The following is a 16698-nucleotide window of genomic DNA, read 5'->3' on the forward strand; positions in this document are numbered from 1 at the left end:
ATATTAAAAAGTGAATTAAAAATTCAGTGAGATTTTTGCAAGTAGACCTACTACATTAGGTGAACAGACTTGACCTTTTACATAATGAAAAACCACAGAAAGGGTATGCAAAAGGTATGTGTTTAATATATTATGATGGTCGGAAGCTTGTAATGTTCAATGCTGTACTGCTTTGATAAACAGCCATGAACTTTCTTTAACTAAAATTTCAGGTTGTGGGTCCATGTAGCAGATGTCAAATAATCTGCATTGATCAACAGTCTGGGGAACGAAACAAAGAAATTCTGCAGTCCCTGTCTGCTGCCAGAGGTAGAAAGGTCAGTACAGTACTTCAAAATAGCTGTAATGAAAGATGTAGTGACTTTATTGCATGGGTAGTGAAATATCTGTTTAGCAAATATTCACAGTTAAGTTGTTACCATTTGGATTTTTTCTGCAGAAAGAGGATACACTTACAACCCAGATATGGCATGGTTTATTTCTATAAAATGCTCAATACATGTTTTATTCAGAAATGGACTATTACTGCGCATTATTTTTAACTGTGCTTGCTTTTATTCTGTATGTACTTATTTACAGTGTGTTTATTTTAAGTCTTAAAAGCACAAGCTGATGCAGTGATGTCTTTTAAGAAAAGAAATATCCTGAAAAATCAGAAAGTGTTTGAAATTATACAGTTGGCGTGTAAGACTAAACTTTATTCTTACCCTGAAAAATTAGTTAGCAGGAAAAACAGAGCAGATGTGAATATAGTCAAAGTGGAGAGTAATTGCTTAGGAAAGTGACCAGAAAGTAAGTGTGAAATACAGGTGTTTATTTGAGGTCCTGCTTCCTAAGGTTGCATTGCTTCTTGGATTTGAGAGCGCTCAGATGATGGCTAGACAGTTTCGGCATCCCCAAATCCCCACAGATCTCCTCATACCTATTTATTTAGCTGAAAATCCTTATTCAAAATTCATTGCTTCCTGTTGGTTAAGCTCCTGTTGTTAAAGTGTCTCAGGCAGTCGGGGCTCAGGAGTTTTGCCAGTACCTGCCAAATAGCAGAGACGGGGCACAGCACCGGCACAGAGCAACAACAAATAGGCTGAAAATCATTCAACCAGACAATGCACAAACAAGTTACAAATACTGCATTCAGTGTTTGGACAGAAAAAAAAATAATAACAAATTGATTCGTCTCAGTGATTCATTAAGCAAACAAAGGGCTTTCTTTCCGTTGGCTGTTGTCCTTGGTGAATAGCTCCTCTGGCTCCGTGTGGGAGCCAGCCCGGTGCAGTGAGCTGGGGAGAGGCGCAGGCGGGGCCGGGAGTTGAGGCACAGCTTCCCGCTGCCCTGAGCTGACTGAGGCTTGCACAGCAGGCTCCGCTCCAGCTCACCACAGTACCTGAGCCTTCGTGAGATGAGCTCCTGGCCACGGTGGGTGCCTGAGGACAGGGGCCCTTTCCGAGTAATGTGAACAACAGCTGCAGCATCTGGGACACTTCAGAGCACATTTGGACACTCGGGACAGGGGTACTCCCTCCTGCCACACGAGGCAGAGGGCTTTTTCTGTCCATATGGGTTTTACTGGATTATGACTTGAAACCTCTGTGGAGAGAAAGCACTCTGTAGTCAGCGAGAAAATGGCAACAAAACCTTACTCACGATACAGATTCTCAGGAGAGGCAAAGCATCTTCTGCATGTTTCCCACCGCAGAGATGAACTCCTCTCTCATTCTGATTAACTCAGCAATGAGGAGGTTTTCTTGATGCACTGCTGGAACCAAGTGGCTCATTCAAACAGGACTAAGGCAAGGAGAGCAATCCAGCCTCTGGAGAAGAAGCTGGCGCCTGATAAAAGCCGCGCTGCGAGACGAGGCAGGCGCTGCCGATCACCGCGGGGAAGAGCTCTGCCTGCCTCAGCCGCGCCGATACTCACGCTGCAAAGACACGGGCATTCAGCCTTTTTTATCTTTTCCCAGCCTTCTGTGCTGCTGGCAGATGGGGTCTTGGGAGCATGCCCTGCTCTGTGTGAGGGCGAGTCCTCTGGCTTAGCTGACAATGGAAAGGGAGAGTTTGAACTGGAAACTTTGCCTGGTCTGGTCTGAGAAGACCTCCGAGCCCATTCCTCCTGCAGGTCGCCTCTGTGGTGATGGGCACCAGCTGGTTATCAGTGAGCAGCACCCAGGAAGGACTATGGCATTTCAGTGTGCTCAGCAGACCTAACAGAGGAGACTGATCCAAACCTTTCACAGCTCACAGTGGGGAGACAGAGAGAACACCGAGCTCATGTGACTGTGTTAAATCGCAGAGCTAATCCTTTGGTGACTCATATCTCTGCCATGTGCTTTTCTGCTAAGGAGTCATCTAATAGACTTAGTTTTCTTTTTTCTTCATCAGATGCAGATTCAGTGAAGGAATTCAGCAGTGTTTGCTTCCATCTGTCAGTAATCTGATTCAAACTACGAAAAAAAAAAAAAAAACTATTGCAGAAAAATAAGATTTAAGATAGTTTCTCAGGTTTTTGGAAAGCTGCTGTAACAACTTGATTGCCAAAACATTAATGATACTGCAGATAGAAAAAAGACCCAGATGTCAATATTTACCATTTTATTTTGTTTTTTTTTCCAAGAACACCAACCTGAAAAAATTACATTGAAATTTATCAATCAAGTAGCCCAAATAGCAGCACTGCCAATGAACTTCAATAATGAGCTAAATAATGTAAGGCTTGTAGGAGGTAGTTCAATATTCATTTCTAAAATCCTGTTTTTCTCCATTCCTCTGACAACTGGTGCTTCAAAATGAAAGATGGAGACTTTGCATAGATGGATTGCAGCTGAAAGTCAGAACCAGCTACTGTAACTAGCCACCCAAGCAATTTACATCTTTCCAGATAAATGCAAAGCATGTTGCTGAAGCCTTGCCAGCTACTTTTTATGAAACCTTTTATGTCATTGTTTGACACAAAATGTAAACACCTCTATAAAGTGAAATTAAGCTCTGCTTTCTGAAGAAACACTCATAAAGGATTCCTTTTGTAATTTTTGACTGGAAAGGAAAGATGAGCTCTCCTTGTGTGACAGAGTGCTCTCTGTTACTGCAGGAGATTAGGAAAGACTAGATATCTCCATTAAGCAAATGGCCACATGCTGTTTCACATGCCTCACCACCTGACACAAAACACACATGGATGGAAAAGGGAGAACACAGCATTGCTGCCTCTTTGGTGTTTTGCAGATGCCGTTTAGCGCTAATGATAGCGGAAGCCCTGTGGGTAGATTTGCAGCAGTGCTATAAACTGGGACTTGCTGGCAAGGTAGCAAAGGGAATTACTGCATTAGCAGTCTGCCCTGGTCTAAATGTATGGATAGCAATACATCAAGGGAAATCCATTATGTTTGCACATGCCTTCCTACACTAAAATGCTTGTGTTTTTTTCTGGGGCCTGTTGATCATCCTTTATGCATCTCATTGTGCCTTGGGAGAGCTTCTTTTCCTGCAGAATTAGATGCCATGCCTTTGGATGGCTTACTGAAATGTCAGCAAGGATAGCAAATGACCTCTCATATCTGATGCATCATTATCATGATTTTCATAATAATGCAGGGCTTTACACCATGCAATGCTTTTTATTCAAATACCTGGAACATTTGAGAACAGTGATTGTTGTAATAGGCCTCTGAAATAATAGGGTGATTTTTCTCATCGGTGACTGAACTGGAAAATGTATTTAGTTAAGGTAGAGCAAAGGAAAATCAGTCCTTTAGGAAACATTCTACAGTCCAGATATTTTCAACAGAACAATATGGGGTTTTATTTACACCAGCTTAAAATTTTCCCTTTTTCCAATATAAAAAATCAGCATCTCAGAAGTGAGTACTTCCTCTCTCTTATTTTGTAAGGCTTTACATTCTACTAAATCTAAAGCTAATAAAACATTATTGCATTAAAATCTTTGGGTGAGAGGGAGGTTATGTTATTGTATGAACAAATGATCAGACCTGGACAGGTAAATTTATCTGCTGGGATATGGCAGCTGAGAGGCAAAATCCAGAACTCATCCATCCAAAACTAAGTATTAGCATGCAGTATGATTTATGTTCTTGTTACACATTCTAGCAGGGTATTTCCCTACCAGGTTCTAGTCTGTGTTAACTGATTCTTTTGGAGTCATAGCTTGAAGGCATCTCACCTCAGGCCTTTGTCAGATGTAGCCCCTCAGGTTTCTGTCTTACCAAAGGGGATAGTGCACACGGGGTATTTCTCTGTCAGTGAATTTCTGAGCAAAGCATATTACTGTTGATTCAGTAAATGAACTTGAAACAACATGCAAAAATGACAACATTTCATAGCTCCTCCTTTAAGTGAGTGTGATGACTATCATATGATTCACTGTTGGCAAGAATATGTATGTTTTTTCTCTTTCTCCCAGCAGTGAAGTGGTCTGCTTTTTCCTAATCAAGCTTTAAATTTTTTGTTCCTCTAACATTTTACAGTGATGGGAAGAGTCTCAACTGCCAGATAAAGCCATCGTGCTCACAGTCCTGCACTCCCTGCCCAGTTCTTGGTGTGTTCTGGGAAGATTATATGCAGAATAAAGTACCCTTGAAGTCAGGAAAAGGTAGCAGGCAGAGATTATGTGGTTCACTGTAATAACTCTGCAAGCTGTAATCTCTGCATCTGAAAGCCTCATTTTTCATCAGAAATGGGAGGATTTCTACGTTTTATCTTTCTCTTGAAACAGAGCTGAAGTGGCAGATGCAGCTTTTATAGTTGCTTGGCAGGGGTGTGTGTGTGATTGCCATTATTAGTACTTGCTGAGTCATTATTTGTAATTATTGAAAAAAGCAGGGAAATTTACTTAAAAGATGTCAAATTCACTTCTGGCAATTACAGGCTAAATTTTGGGTTTAAGAATACTCACCAAAAAAAAAAAGAGGTCAGCGATTCTGATCAGGCATTAGTACTAAAATATGTGTACCACCAGTGTATCATCACTTTGGAAACTCCTTAGGCATTACTCACTGAAAAAAACACTGAGGCTTTAGATGCCAAATCAGAGAAGGAAAATACTAAGGACCAGTATTATAATAGTATTTGAGAACTCCTGAAGAAAAGATGCATTCAGACATGCATTTTCTTAAATAATTCTGAATGTTTTAAGGTGCAATAAAAGAAAATCCTGCTAAATTATTTTCAATAACAAAAACTGGTAAATTAAGTTCTTCACAGTGAACAATCTGCCCAGATTTATTTTAGTCTCATTTTAAGATACATTAAAATGAGAGTACAGTAAATATAAATAAACGCTTCTCATGCATCAAATAAGCTCATTTACATGGATGAGTTAAAAAATTCCTTCCTGTATGCAATGTGGTGTAGCATGAACTAATATTAATTTTACAATATTTGTTTTATAATGGCTTGATTTTTTTTAAAAAAAACAAAATCATGGCAACTGTCATTTTTGCACTAGGGTATAGGAGGTGAATCCAGCTTATTAACCGCAAGGCTGAAAAAGACATCATTTATGCCAATAGAGAAACTTGTCAATGAATGAGAGAAAAGCAAAAATGGAAAAATAAGACTATGTACTTTAATATTTTAAATGAAACAGTTACTGACACCATTACAGCATCACGGTTGGTCCAACAGAGGCACTGTGCTAGAGGGCTGGGATCTTACAGTGCTGCAGTCATTCCTCAGCATTAACCTTACAACATCAACCACAAGGATGGGCCCTGTGTCCACCAAGCATTGACACCAATACAGCCACTGGCACCCAAAAATGCCAGCAGTAAGATATGCCTGAGAGGTCCAGCTCATGCCCTCTACATGTCACATGCCAGTGAGATAAAGGAATAGCACAGGTAGCAAAAAATACCTAAGCTTAGGGCCCATTTTTTCTCATTGATGCTTAGGACTACAAATGAAGCAGAAAGACCCAAATTCAAGGTCTGAGGCCATGTTTGGATAGATCTCTGCTTTACAGCATCTCTCTTACTTGGGAGTAGGTCTCAAACTTACTTCTCATGAATTCTAAGACTAAGAGCTGTCCTCTGTTACATCATTGCTTCATCTTTATTTAATTACACAGTGCAAGAATAGGAGACAACATACTGCCTTCATATTTAGTCTGTGAAATATGCCACCTTAAATTCATCTATTCTTTTTTTCTTTATTGCAATCCCTTTTACCTACTATTTTTTTAACCTGCTCTAAATGTAATTCACTCAATTTCAGGATCATTGATCTGAACAATGGCACTAAATGTAATCAGGAAATAGAAAGGATAATAGAATTTTGTATTTGGTTTTCTTATTTATTTATTTTACAATGACTTGCACATTTTGACTGTAGTCTACCAAATCAAAATTTTTTTTTTTTTTAATCTGCAAGAAGAGACAAGAAAATTAATATTGCATTTCAAAGGTCCTCGGTTTAAAGAGCAAAGACTTTCTGAAGTCTAAAGATCTGTTATCAATTTAGCATAGTATTCAGTGTTACTTTTTTTCCCTACTTTACATGTGTTTTTTTGATTAACTATTATCTAATTTTTGGAAAATATTGTCATGAGATGACAAATCTTTTTCTTGCATGTTTTTAAATTCTCCACTGCTGGAAAACAAAACCACAGAACCACACCAGTCTCTTCCTGTGACATTTCCAGATCACACCCACAACTGTAACACTCTACTGCTTGAGATCAAGACCTCACATAAGAATGCCAACACACAGATCAGGTCTTTGGTGCCTGTGAGGGTTGCATGGTCAGTGGGCAAAGTGGATTATTCCGTTTTTCTTTTCTATATTACTCAGTATCCCAAAGAGATATTCTGAGTATTTCTAATATTTATGCAGGATGGATTCACAAATAATGACTCTTAACAAGAGGGAACAACAATAAAGCAAACTTTCTGAATATTTTCTGTAAAACATACTAGAATATTCATAAAAAACAAATGGAGGGAAACTCACAGAGGCTAGGCAGAATAAAGTTCTGTTAACAAAGCAAATAATTCATGGTAGGAGATGCAAGACTTCTTTACTGTTGGAACATACCAGTGTTGCCATGCTGCAGAGCCTTTGTTTGTGACAATACATTAACTGTATTTGTCAAGGAGCCAGAGCAGACATTAAATGACAAGTTTGTGAGGGAGTGTGAATTACATATACAATACTGTGGAGCTCATGATGAAATACTGTGTTATTAATCCACTTACTTAAGTTATTCTTCTTGAATAGCATGGCATTAGCTTCTGTTTACCAGTCTATTATAATTAATGAGTTAAGAATGTTCTTAATTACATGGACATAGTACATATACATACCTCCTTATTCTTAAAGCAATGTGTTTCTTCTGAACATATCTGGATTGTGAGATCCACTATCGATTTGATTTCTACAACACGCCTTGCATCTTAATAAATATTTTGCTGTTTTTCAGACAAACTTTGGCATATACCTGATGAACCAGTCCATGTGCTCACCATTTTCAGATACTTTATCAGTTGGGTCTCAAGTACTTCCAGTGCTGAAGGAGAATACAGAAATTCAGCCTCCGACATCCAGTGAAGAAAAATGTTCAGGATAGATTCTCTGGTGGAGATGAAATTTTTGTGTGACTACAGGGAAAATCAGTAGTCAGTTACTCAAAAAAAAAAAAAAAAAAAAAAAAAAAAGAAAAAGCTTCCACTCATTTGCTTCTGGTAATTTTCTGTTTGCTGAAAATGTTATCAGATGGCAAAACTGTTGATAATTACAGCTCACCTACATGTTTTTGCTTGTGATTAGGTTGCAGCAGACATAACTATTTGCACAATTGCTTCAGGATGCGGCAGGTTTGATCAAGTCTTACTGGTGGATGACTCCCAAAACAAGCTGAACTTTGCTGTCAGAAAGCCACATCTCAATGAAGGAAAGTAAACACAACAATAAACTACTTCCTTCTACTGCTTTGTCAAAACCCCGATTAGGAGAGAGGATGCAAGACATATTTTAGAAACAATGTGGGTGGGAAGAGGACAGTGGAAGAGTGGCATGAGAGTAGCAGTGCATTCACCATTTCCAAAAGGAAACTCAAGGTTATATGTAGACAGTGTGAAAGCAATGGAAAAGGGGGAATTATTGGGAAATCTGTGTCTCCCCCTTTGGAAGTCATGTGTAAGGATGCCAGCAAGGCATAAAGATAATGAGGATTCAGGATGCCATTTGCAAAACACATTCCCTGTGAAGGAATTCCATCAATTTGTTCTCAACTTCTTTCTCTTCCATTTGTTACTTTTCCATCTGATTTATTTTATGTGGTGTCTTCTCTGGGATTTCTTTATGTAATGGTGTCCCTGCCTATGGAAGGGGAGTTGGAGCTATATGATCTTTAAGGTCCCTTCCAACCCAAGCCATTCTATGATTCTGTGAGTTCCACACTCTTGTTTCCTTACATATTTGTGGATGCTGACACATTATTTCTAATTAGAGATTTTTCAAGTAATGTAGTCATTTTCTATACAAACTTAGTTTATCCTCAGCAATCTCTAATGGCCACTTAAGGGAACTCTCGAGAGTTTGAATGCTTCTCCATCTCAAACAGGTCAAAGTATTCTTTTTTCTTACCCTTTGTTCGTTTCATAATGCCCTTCTTAAACAGCTGTTGGAAGCTCCTAAACAAGACTCATGCTTTCTTATTCATGAGAGCAAATGTCTGAAACCTTAGTCTAAAGTATCAATTATTGTGAAAATTACAGAAAATAAATAAAGGAAGACATGGAGCAAAAAAGAAAACCCACATGGAAAGTCGATGTAAATCAAGAATGAATACATTGAGACCAGGTGTTTTATGACCCTCAACATGTGTCCAGCTAGCTATGGGATGATTTCATGCTTCCAGGAAGTCCTTCTGGAAAATTAAATTCTCCTAGACTGGCTGCTCTATTGCAATCTGGGAAGTGAAATTTTGACCCCGCTATAAGCACCATCAAAACTCTCATCCAGTATGATTTAGGGGCAATTTTGGCTCCAGCTGTGTGAAAGTGCTTCTGGCTGAAGCAATCCTTGAGTTGTTTGAGCATATCCCCAGAGGGAGGCAGGCGGCTTTGTGAAAGGGTTGGTGGAACAGTCAGTCTGAAAGGAGAGCGGCTTTGTGAAAGGGCTGGTCAAACAGTCAGTCTGAAAGGAGAGTGACTACCACAGAGCAGCAGAGAATGGGAAAAAGGAAGCTCATAACCCAGTGAACAAATCAGAATTCAAAAATGTTCTTCTTTCTCTCTTTCCTTTTTTTTTAATGTATGGGGTTTTTTTTTCTTTTGTTCTTTTGAAGAACTGGTTTTACTCACTTCAGCTGGAACAGTCTCTCAGCAGAGCTTTGTAATGGAAATGAGAAGAAACATTATCTGTTTCTTACAATCTGCCATAAAATACATGGGAAGAGAGGTTTTTCATATGTATGTAAACTGAGAATCATTTTTGAGAGTTGTACCTTCCACTTCAGAGCCCAAGGTCTACTCCTTGATGCCTGCTTTTAAAAGCAGGGAGTTTATCTCTCTAGTAGTCAATTATCTGAGGCTGTAATGAGCAGGCTTTTTTGGAACCTTGAAAAGCAGCTTCCTGCTATCTAAATCTCTTAACTGCTTCATCTTTGCCTTTCTGTTATGCAGAGCATTGCTTTGTTGGGTAGAAAGCCAGCATAGCTCTGGATTGCTCATAGATTTAATATGAAGAGACCTGTTGTATGCTGACCTTCAGTGATCTCTGGTGCTCTGCTCTGTCCTCTTCACCTTACCACTGTGTCATTTGTTTAAAATGGCACAGAAGTTAGAAAAGGAAATTGAAAGCAACCTCAAAAAGCTCTGTTTGACTCGTTATTGCATTTAGTACAAAATAAGTCACTTTGGTACACAGTGGCTTGACAAATACTGTTTGTGAATATCCATAATGCAACGTATGATAACTGTGGATGAGAGGATTTGAACTTTAAAAATGTCATGCTTGGTCATTTTGACCTATTATTTACAGTCAATTGCACATTCTCTCTGCTGTGGCTTGGTAATATTAGATCAAGAATAATTTTGCCATTTTACAGGGGGAAAAGAAAGATTTTCTCTGATGTATGAGCATAGTCATTAGTATAGTCTGTACATTTCCCAGAAGGAGCATCCTTGTGGTACAGTGGTAGGAAATGTCACAACACTTCAGATTGATGGAAGATACATAAGGAATCTTTCAGCTAAATAAGAGATAATATTTCCCTTCTAGTAAGTGGAATATTCCTGCCAGTACTGATATGTCTTTCCATCGATGAAGACAAATTCTTCTCAGTGACAAAACTCTGTGGAAAATCTTGAAGTACAAAAAGTCACTTTTAAATGGCATGCACTGTAAGTTTGCAGAAAGAACAACCTTCCCATAATGTGAAAAAATCATTCAGAGGAAGAAGAAATTTAGCATACTGCAGCCCCAAAGACTGCAGATACAAAAGGGGCATAAACACTTTGAAATGCTATATTAAAAAATTATGTGTTCTATAAGGGTTTATTTCTTAACTTTCCAAGTATATAGAAAATAAGACCACTTCATATGAATGTAGGCTCTTTGATCTAAATACTCCAATTACTACCAAATTATATCTTTTAATAATTAAATAATAATTGCAGATATATATTTGCCTTATGTGGATAATAAATGTACTTAATACAGTATTTCCAGAGTGCTATATATAGAAAGTCCTCTATATGTTTGAAAACAAAATTCTTATTTACTTGAAATTAATGATAATTCATTGCAAGTAAATAAGACACATTCCATTCTCTGTGAGATTTAGCCCTTTCTCAAATCTCAAGGTAAAAATGGTGATTTTACAAGCTCTAATAATAGCCAGGAGGCTGAAATCACAAAACAGAAATAAGTATTTTTAGGAGAAGTTTCTGAGCTCTGTGTTTTCTGATATGACTAAGATATTTCAGATTAGTTTATGATTTATATACTTTCAATGGTGTCCTTCAAAGTATACTAAAAATTTTAGGTCATCTTTCTGTCAAAATTACATCCAAATCAAAATAAAGGACTGCATAAAAAATGTGATTGTTCTTCATAAATTGTAGAGATAATGCTATGCAAGTCTTCTTTCATCTGGTTTTTAACTTCCTTGGAAATTAAACCAATAAAATATGCATTGTGTTTGATGTGTCTGCTGGTGGTGGTTGCATTCCTGACCTTCAAGCTCATGAGGTGCTCAGTTCTGCTTGGAGGCATGGCTGGGCACGTGGATGATGTGGCTCAGGACTGAAGAGATGTCTCATCGCTGCTGGGATTCAGAGGTGAGGTGTTCCCTCCATCTGTGTAGCCACATGCCAGTCAGCTGCACACTCAGGCCCTGCACAAAATGAACTCATAATCACTGGTTTCCTTTAAAATATGTACAGTCAGTCCTGTTGAATCCATCTCTGTTGTCCAGTGGTTGGAGTTTTCACCAAGGGTGAGATTGTGAGAGAAGAGAAGAGAAGAGATGGTTTATTTCCCTCTCCTTTGCCTGGAGGGATCCAACACTGTTTTTCATCACTGTCTAACCTGTCAGTCAGTAGGGAAGACAAAACAGGAGTTGGTGTGTGTAGGAATCTCGATGAAAGCTTGTCCCTCCCTTCTCATGGGGTTTACATGGAAATGATCTGTGACTCACAGGGTCAGCAAGAGACACATGAGCACAGTGAGGCAGCATCCACACGTGACTTCGAGCTACTTGTTCATGCATTTTTTGATTCACTGAGTGTGGGAGGGGAAGAAGAGCAGAACTCTGCAACACAACAGGTAGGTCACTCCCATGGAGGTGAAATGTGGGTTCATCCCTGTATCTCCATTATACAACTGTCATGAGGCAACTTCTGGGGGAAAACATAGGTATAGCTGCCAGAGAGGGGAGGAGAAGGCAGTGTTCCTTTCCACTGGGCATTTTGAGACAGTGTGTTTGCAGAGGAAGCCTTGTTTCCTTCCTCTGGCCACCAGTGTGAAAGTAAAAGGTGGAACTTCATCAAGACTAGAGAAGAACCTCCCAAGTGTGTTTTCAAATAGGCCAGTAAGGGAAATATGAGTTTGAGTCATCAAAAGATGAAATCAAAATGTACCTGCATTTCTGACTTCTTGGTAGGTGTGCCAGTGGCAAGGCCAGAGTGAACAGGAAAAAATGTGGGAGAGAAAGAAAAGTGGCATTTTCTATAGTCAGAGTTTAAGAGAAAGTTGTGATGCACATGCTTTCATCACCCAGTTTGTGATTTTTTTCCCCAGAAAATAAAGTATGTAGGTATCCTTAGGCCCATAAACCACATTCTGAGAACTCAGAGTAAGTAATTGACAGAGAGGTATCTCTAAAGCAAGGAACCATTTAAGAGACTTCTCTTCCCTCCTTTTCATGCCAACGAGTTTGCTTTGCTGGTCACTTGGTGAGGTGGTGTTTGTGTGTCCTTTCCAGTGGGAAATAAAATAGGAAGTTTTCCTGCATCAGGAGTGAAGTGATTCACTCAGGACTATGGACAGGGAGAGATGTAAGGGAAATTTGAAATGGGGCATCTTTGAGCATCACTGTCATGGGCAAAGTAGATCAGAAACCTCCCTAATAATCCCAGAAATATGTGTTACAGAAAACGTTAGTCATTTTTCTACTGGTGCTGTGAAGTCTTCCTGTAAGGGTGATATTCAAGAATTGTGCCGTTGGGGAACAGATCATTGCAAAGGCAGGATGGGGAAAGGGGAGAAACAAAAAAAAAAAAGCTTGTAGCATTTGCCACTCAGAATTGCTAAGGGGTTTCTTAAATACCCACCAAGACAAAATGTGAGAAAGCAGGTAATTTCATGTAGTACAGCACTTTCATGGCAAATTTGAAAGGATGATGATCTCAAATGTAAAGCCCCTTCCCTTGCATGGCTCATACATAGCCTATTACTAGGTGCATTTCTATCTTAAACCAAATTTCTTCTGTGAGCCAATCTATTCCAAACTTGCAACCAAAACATCTCAACACACTTCAAATCTGGAACTCAGCATCAGCTTCTCCTAGATAACCAGTACATACCATATTTGAGCCCCTCATGCTTTTTGCTGGCTTTCAGAGGTAAGTGTCCCATCTGGAGTAAAGTGCTCTGGCCAGGATTGTTAACACAAAGACGAATCCTCAGTCCAGAAGTGAAATCAGCTTTTGATTTCTAAAAGGGCTGTTTTCCATGAGGCTGTGTTTTAAAAGCCAGCAGTGATCTAATATCAAGTCTGTTGTTTCCTGGTACTTATGATAGATGAATTAGATAATGCTCTTGAAAAGTTTGTGAGTTATTATTTCCAGAAGCTACAGAAAACTAGAAGACTACAGAAGGCCCTGCACTGCTGAACCCATTCTACAAATGGAGATGAGCCTCTGCAGTATCCATCATTCATGGATGTAATTCTTATGAATCATATATTAAATATTTGTAATTTCACTGGTTTAGCCAAATGCTTTCAGTTATTTCTTATTCTTGGAGCCTTTGCATTTCCTGTCAGTTTCTCCCAGCAAACCCTTTAATATTGAAATTAAATTAAATTTTTCTTGGGTCAAATGTTTTTTTTTTATTCTGCTTTGAGGAATAAGAGGAAACAGTTTCAAGTTGTGCCACAGGAGGCTTATGTTGCATATTAGGAAAAATTTCTTCATGAAAAGGGTTGTCAAGAATTGGAATAGGCTGACCAGGGAAGCGGCTGAGTCACCATTCCCAGAGGTATTTAAAAGACACGCAGATGTAGTTTTGAGGGGCAGGGTTTAGTGGTGGACTTGGCAGTGCTGGGTTAACTGTTGGACTCGATGATCTTCAGGGTGTTTTCCAGACGAAATGGTTCTATGATGTAACTTTTCTGTGTTTGACTTGCTATCCAAAGCTCGATGTAGTGATTTAATATAATTGAAAAGTGAAGGTTCTTGTCTGAGTTGCTTTATCTCTCAGCCAGAATTTTGAATAAACTACAGTGTTCTTCAGAAATCTCTGGTCAGTTAGAAAAGAAGATGGAGAGAGAAAGTGAGAGAGAGTGACACAGTGGCCCAAGGATGATGTTGGAATGCTGCCGCTGCTGCCCTGTGCTGTAGCACAGGGGTTATATATTGTGGCCAGACACTTTTAGATCAATTAAAACCCAACAGTCATTGCTAATTTAGTTTACCAGCCTGGGAGGACATTTCATTAACTAGTTATGTATGTTTTTTTTCTGAGGGAAGGACTTTGTCAAGTTCTTATACTATTTTATATTTTGTACTGGCATCATGGAGTCACTTGGTATTTATTCAGTCTCCTTTGCCTTTCCCCCTGGCACAGCGTGGTAATTTGGATCTATTTACGTGCAAAGTGAAGACTATGGCAAGGAAGAGAAAATCTGAGGTTTCATTGAGTAGGTAATCTGAAACAATTGGTTAAATGAGTCAAGCAAGACTGAGAGCTGTGTGGAGCAGGGACCTGCATGAAGCATTGGGAAGAATGTAAGTGGATTCCTACCAGCCCTTTTTGTTAAGTGCAAAGGTAATAAAAGCCATCAATCTTGTATTTAAGAAGCTATATGTGATCTAAATGAGATTGTCAGGTATTTCAATTAGCATATTTACCTGCATATATATTAAATCATTATTCTGGTTCAAATAAGAGTGTTTGGATTGGGAGGGTCATTATAACCTGTTTTGTATTTCTTCTGATTGCATCTATCATCCCCAAAATATTGATGGGCAGAATATTTGTTTAAATTATAATTTCTATCTAGTAGGAGGAACTGAACTTGAAAAACTCCTGAACAAGACACAGCTTTCTGAACAGAGAGACTACAAATTAGCTGAATGGTGATATTACACAACAAGCCGTTTGGAAAAATGGCAGTGGCAGTTGTCAAAGAGAAGAGACAGTCACGCATCACATTAAGGCTTGAAAGGAATGCTTGCTGGAAGAGAAATCCCATAAGATATGCACACTTGTCTCTCAGAAACTCTCCAGGTCTGTGATGCTGAAATGACCCCAAGATTGTAAAAGTCCTTGTTTCCTAGCCTGTGCAGCCAAAGAAGGAGTCTGAAATGCATAGGATCAAGTTCTCAAGGTTGTTTATTTTTCCTTATCTATAATATTCTTTCTCTGACCTGCCGAGATCTGTCTAGCAAGGAAGCCATGGCATTCTGTCTGCCCTCTCGGGCGGTGATTACATTTTATACTAAAAACTATGTGTACTCTGTTTACAATAACGTGCCAATACCTATCATCTGTGTTAGACAGTGTGTCTCTGCCTTAAACCAATAGAAAAGAGTCGCCATCACACCAAGACATGAGGACAAGAAGAAGGAGAAGAAGGCTAGAACATGCCCAAATTCCTCCATCTTGTACCCCTGAATCACATTCTGAAAATCCCAAAATTCTACTTTTTCACCCTGTGTCAATTCACTTGTCACACTACTCAAACCCTTGTGGCTTGTAATTCCTCATACAAAATTGGCAGCTTTTTCCACAGGCTAGAATTGAAGCCACAGGTGTTTTTGACTTCCTGCCAAGGTCTCCAAGCCCCCTGCCAGGGTCTCAAGACAGCCAGGGCAGCCAGAGGGATGTCCTGAATCCCGACAAGAAACACCCAAATTAGGGCATTTACTTTAAGTAGGTGTTCTTATTTTTCTGAAGTCTCTGGTAATGATCTTTTATGCCAGAAGGAACAGGTAGAGATTGAGAGACAAAGTGGTATCAGATGGAAAGTGTCAGAATATAGCAAAATAATGGATTTTTTTTAATGAAAACAAGCAATTTCTTGGGTTTTGAATATCCAAACCACAGTTTGTCTTACCAACTCTTGATTTTACAGCCCCCTAACTGCCAGATCATGGATAGAAGTCACTGAAATAGTGTTGTTATCAGCTTATTATTGACAGAGATACTCATGCTGGATGTGGGCATGGAGATAAAATTGCTAATCAATGTAGTTATATGACAGAGCAAACCTTAAAATCATAAGGGAAGGCCTCATGGCAAGACACACTCTTTCTCAGAAAGAGGAAATTTTTGACCTTAATACTTCAATGAACAGCTGAAAATCTTTCAAGCTATAGCAGGACTTATTGGTTCAGAAATATCATGATTTTTGACCTCTTGATGCTGGCATTATTGTGACATACATTCAGCCTTTCTTAACCTGGATTTTCTGTGGAAGAAATAACTGCATCTGGCAGGAAGAGAATGTCTGAACATGAATGGCAGAGGAGATGAAGCCTTTTAAGAGCCTGTAAGTAGAACAAGACCCCTTGGTGCCCTTAGGGCAATAGGAGCCATGAGCCCAGTAATCCATCTGAAAATGCAACTACAGATTCATGAATGGACTTGAGAATGGGGAAATGCTGCCTTAAAAGTGTACTCTCCCCTCTATCTTTCAGCTCTTACTCATTTCTGTCTAAAAGCAACACTGGATGAAAAAATCATGAGATTAGAAAGCTGTATATTTCAGTGTGAATCCTTTTTCAGTATAAGCCAGTTGTTTTCTCATTTAATAAGCCAAAATATTGCTATGCAATAGCAACCTAATACATTTTTTAAAATTTGTATGATGAGCTTTATATGAATTCATTCATGGGAAATTTTGTTTTGAGTGCTACTATTATTCATTAATTTTTGGCTAGCCTCTTGGTAATGGAGCTGTCAATGTCAGGGTAACTGTGTTTGAAGGGACTGAAGGTCCTCTATTTCAAAACACTG

General features: G+C 39.0%; 1 protein-coding gene across 11 annotated transcripts in view; it reads left to right on the plus strand.

The window, feature by feature from the left end:
• The window catches only part of MOCOS (molybdenum cofactor sulfurase), a 223742-nt gene extending 214929 nt beyond the window's left edge, over positions 1 to 8813 (plus strand). For 10 of the 11 annotated variants that reach the window (XM_068195409.1, XM_068195381.1, XM_068195370.1 and 7 more), the window contains 2 exons: positions 213 to 317; positions 7430 to 8813. In XM_068195409.1, the coding sequence (XP_068051510.1) occupies positions 213 to 317; positions 7430 to 7576 (252 nt within the window). In that variant the 3' untranslated portion in view covers positions 7577 to 8813. Of the gene's footprint in view, positions 1 to 212; positions 318 to 6598; positions 6753 to 7429 lie in introns of all 11 variants that reach the window. The other variant, XR_011000724.1, reaches the window with a different exon arrangement.
• Positions 8814 to 16698: the final 7885 nt, after the last annotated feature.

Source organism: Anomalospiza imberbis, chromosome 1 (genome assembly GCF_031753505.1).
Source record: "Anomalospiza imberbis isolate Cuckoo-Finch-1a 21T00152 chromosome 1, ASM3175350v1, whole genome shotgun sequence".
NCBI lineage: Eukaryota > Metazoa > Chordata > Aves > Passeriformes > Viduidae > Anomalospiza > Anomalospiza imberbis.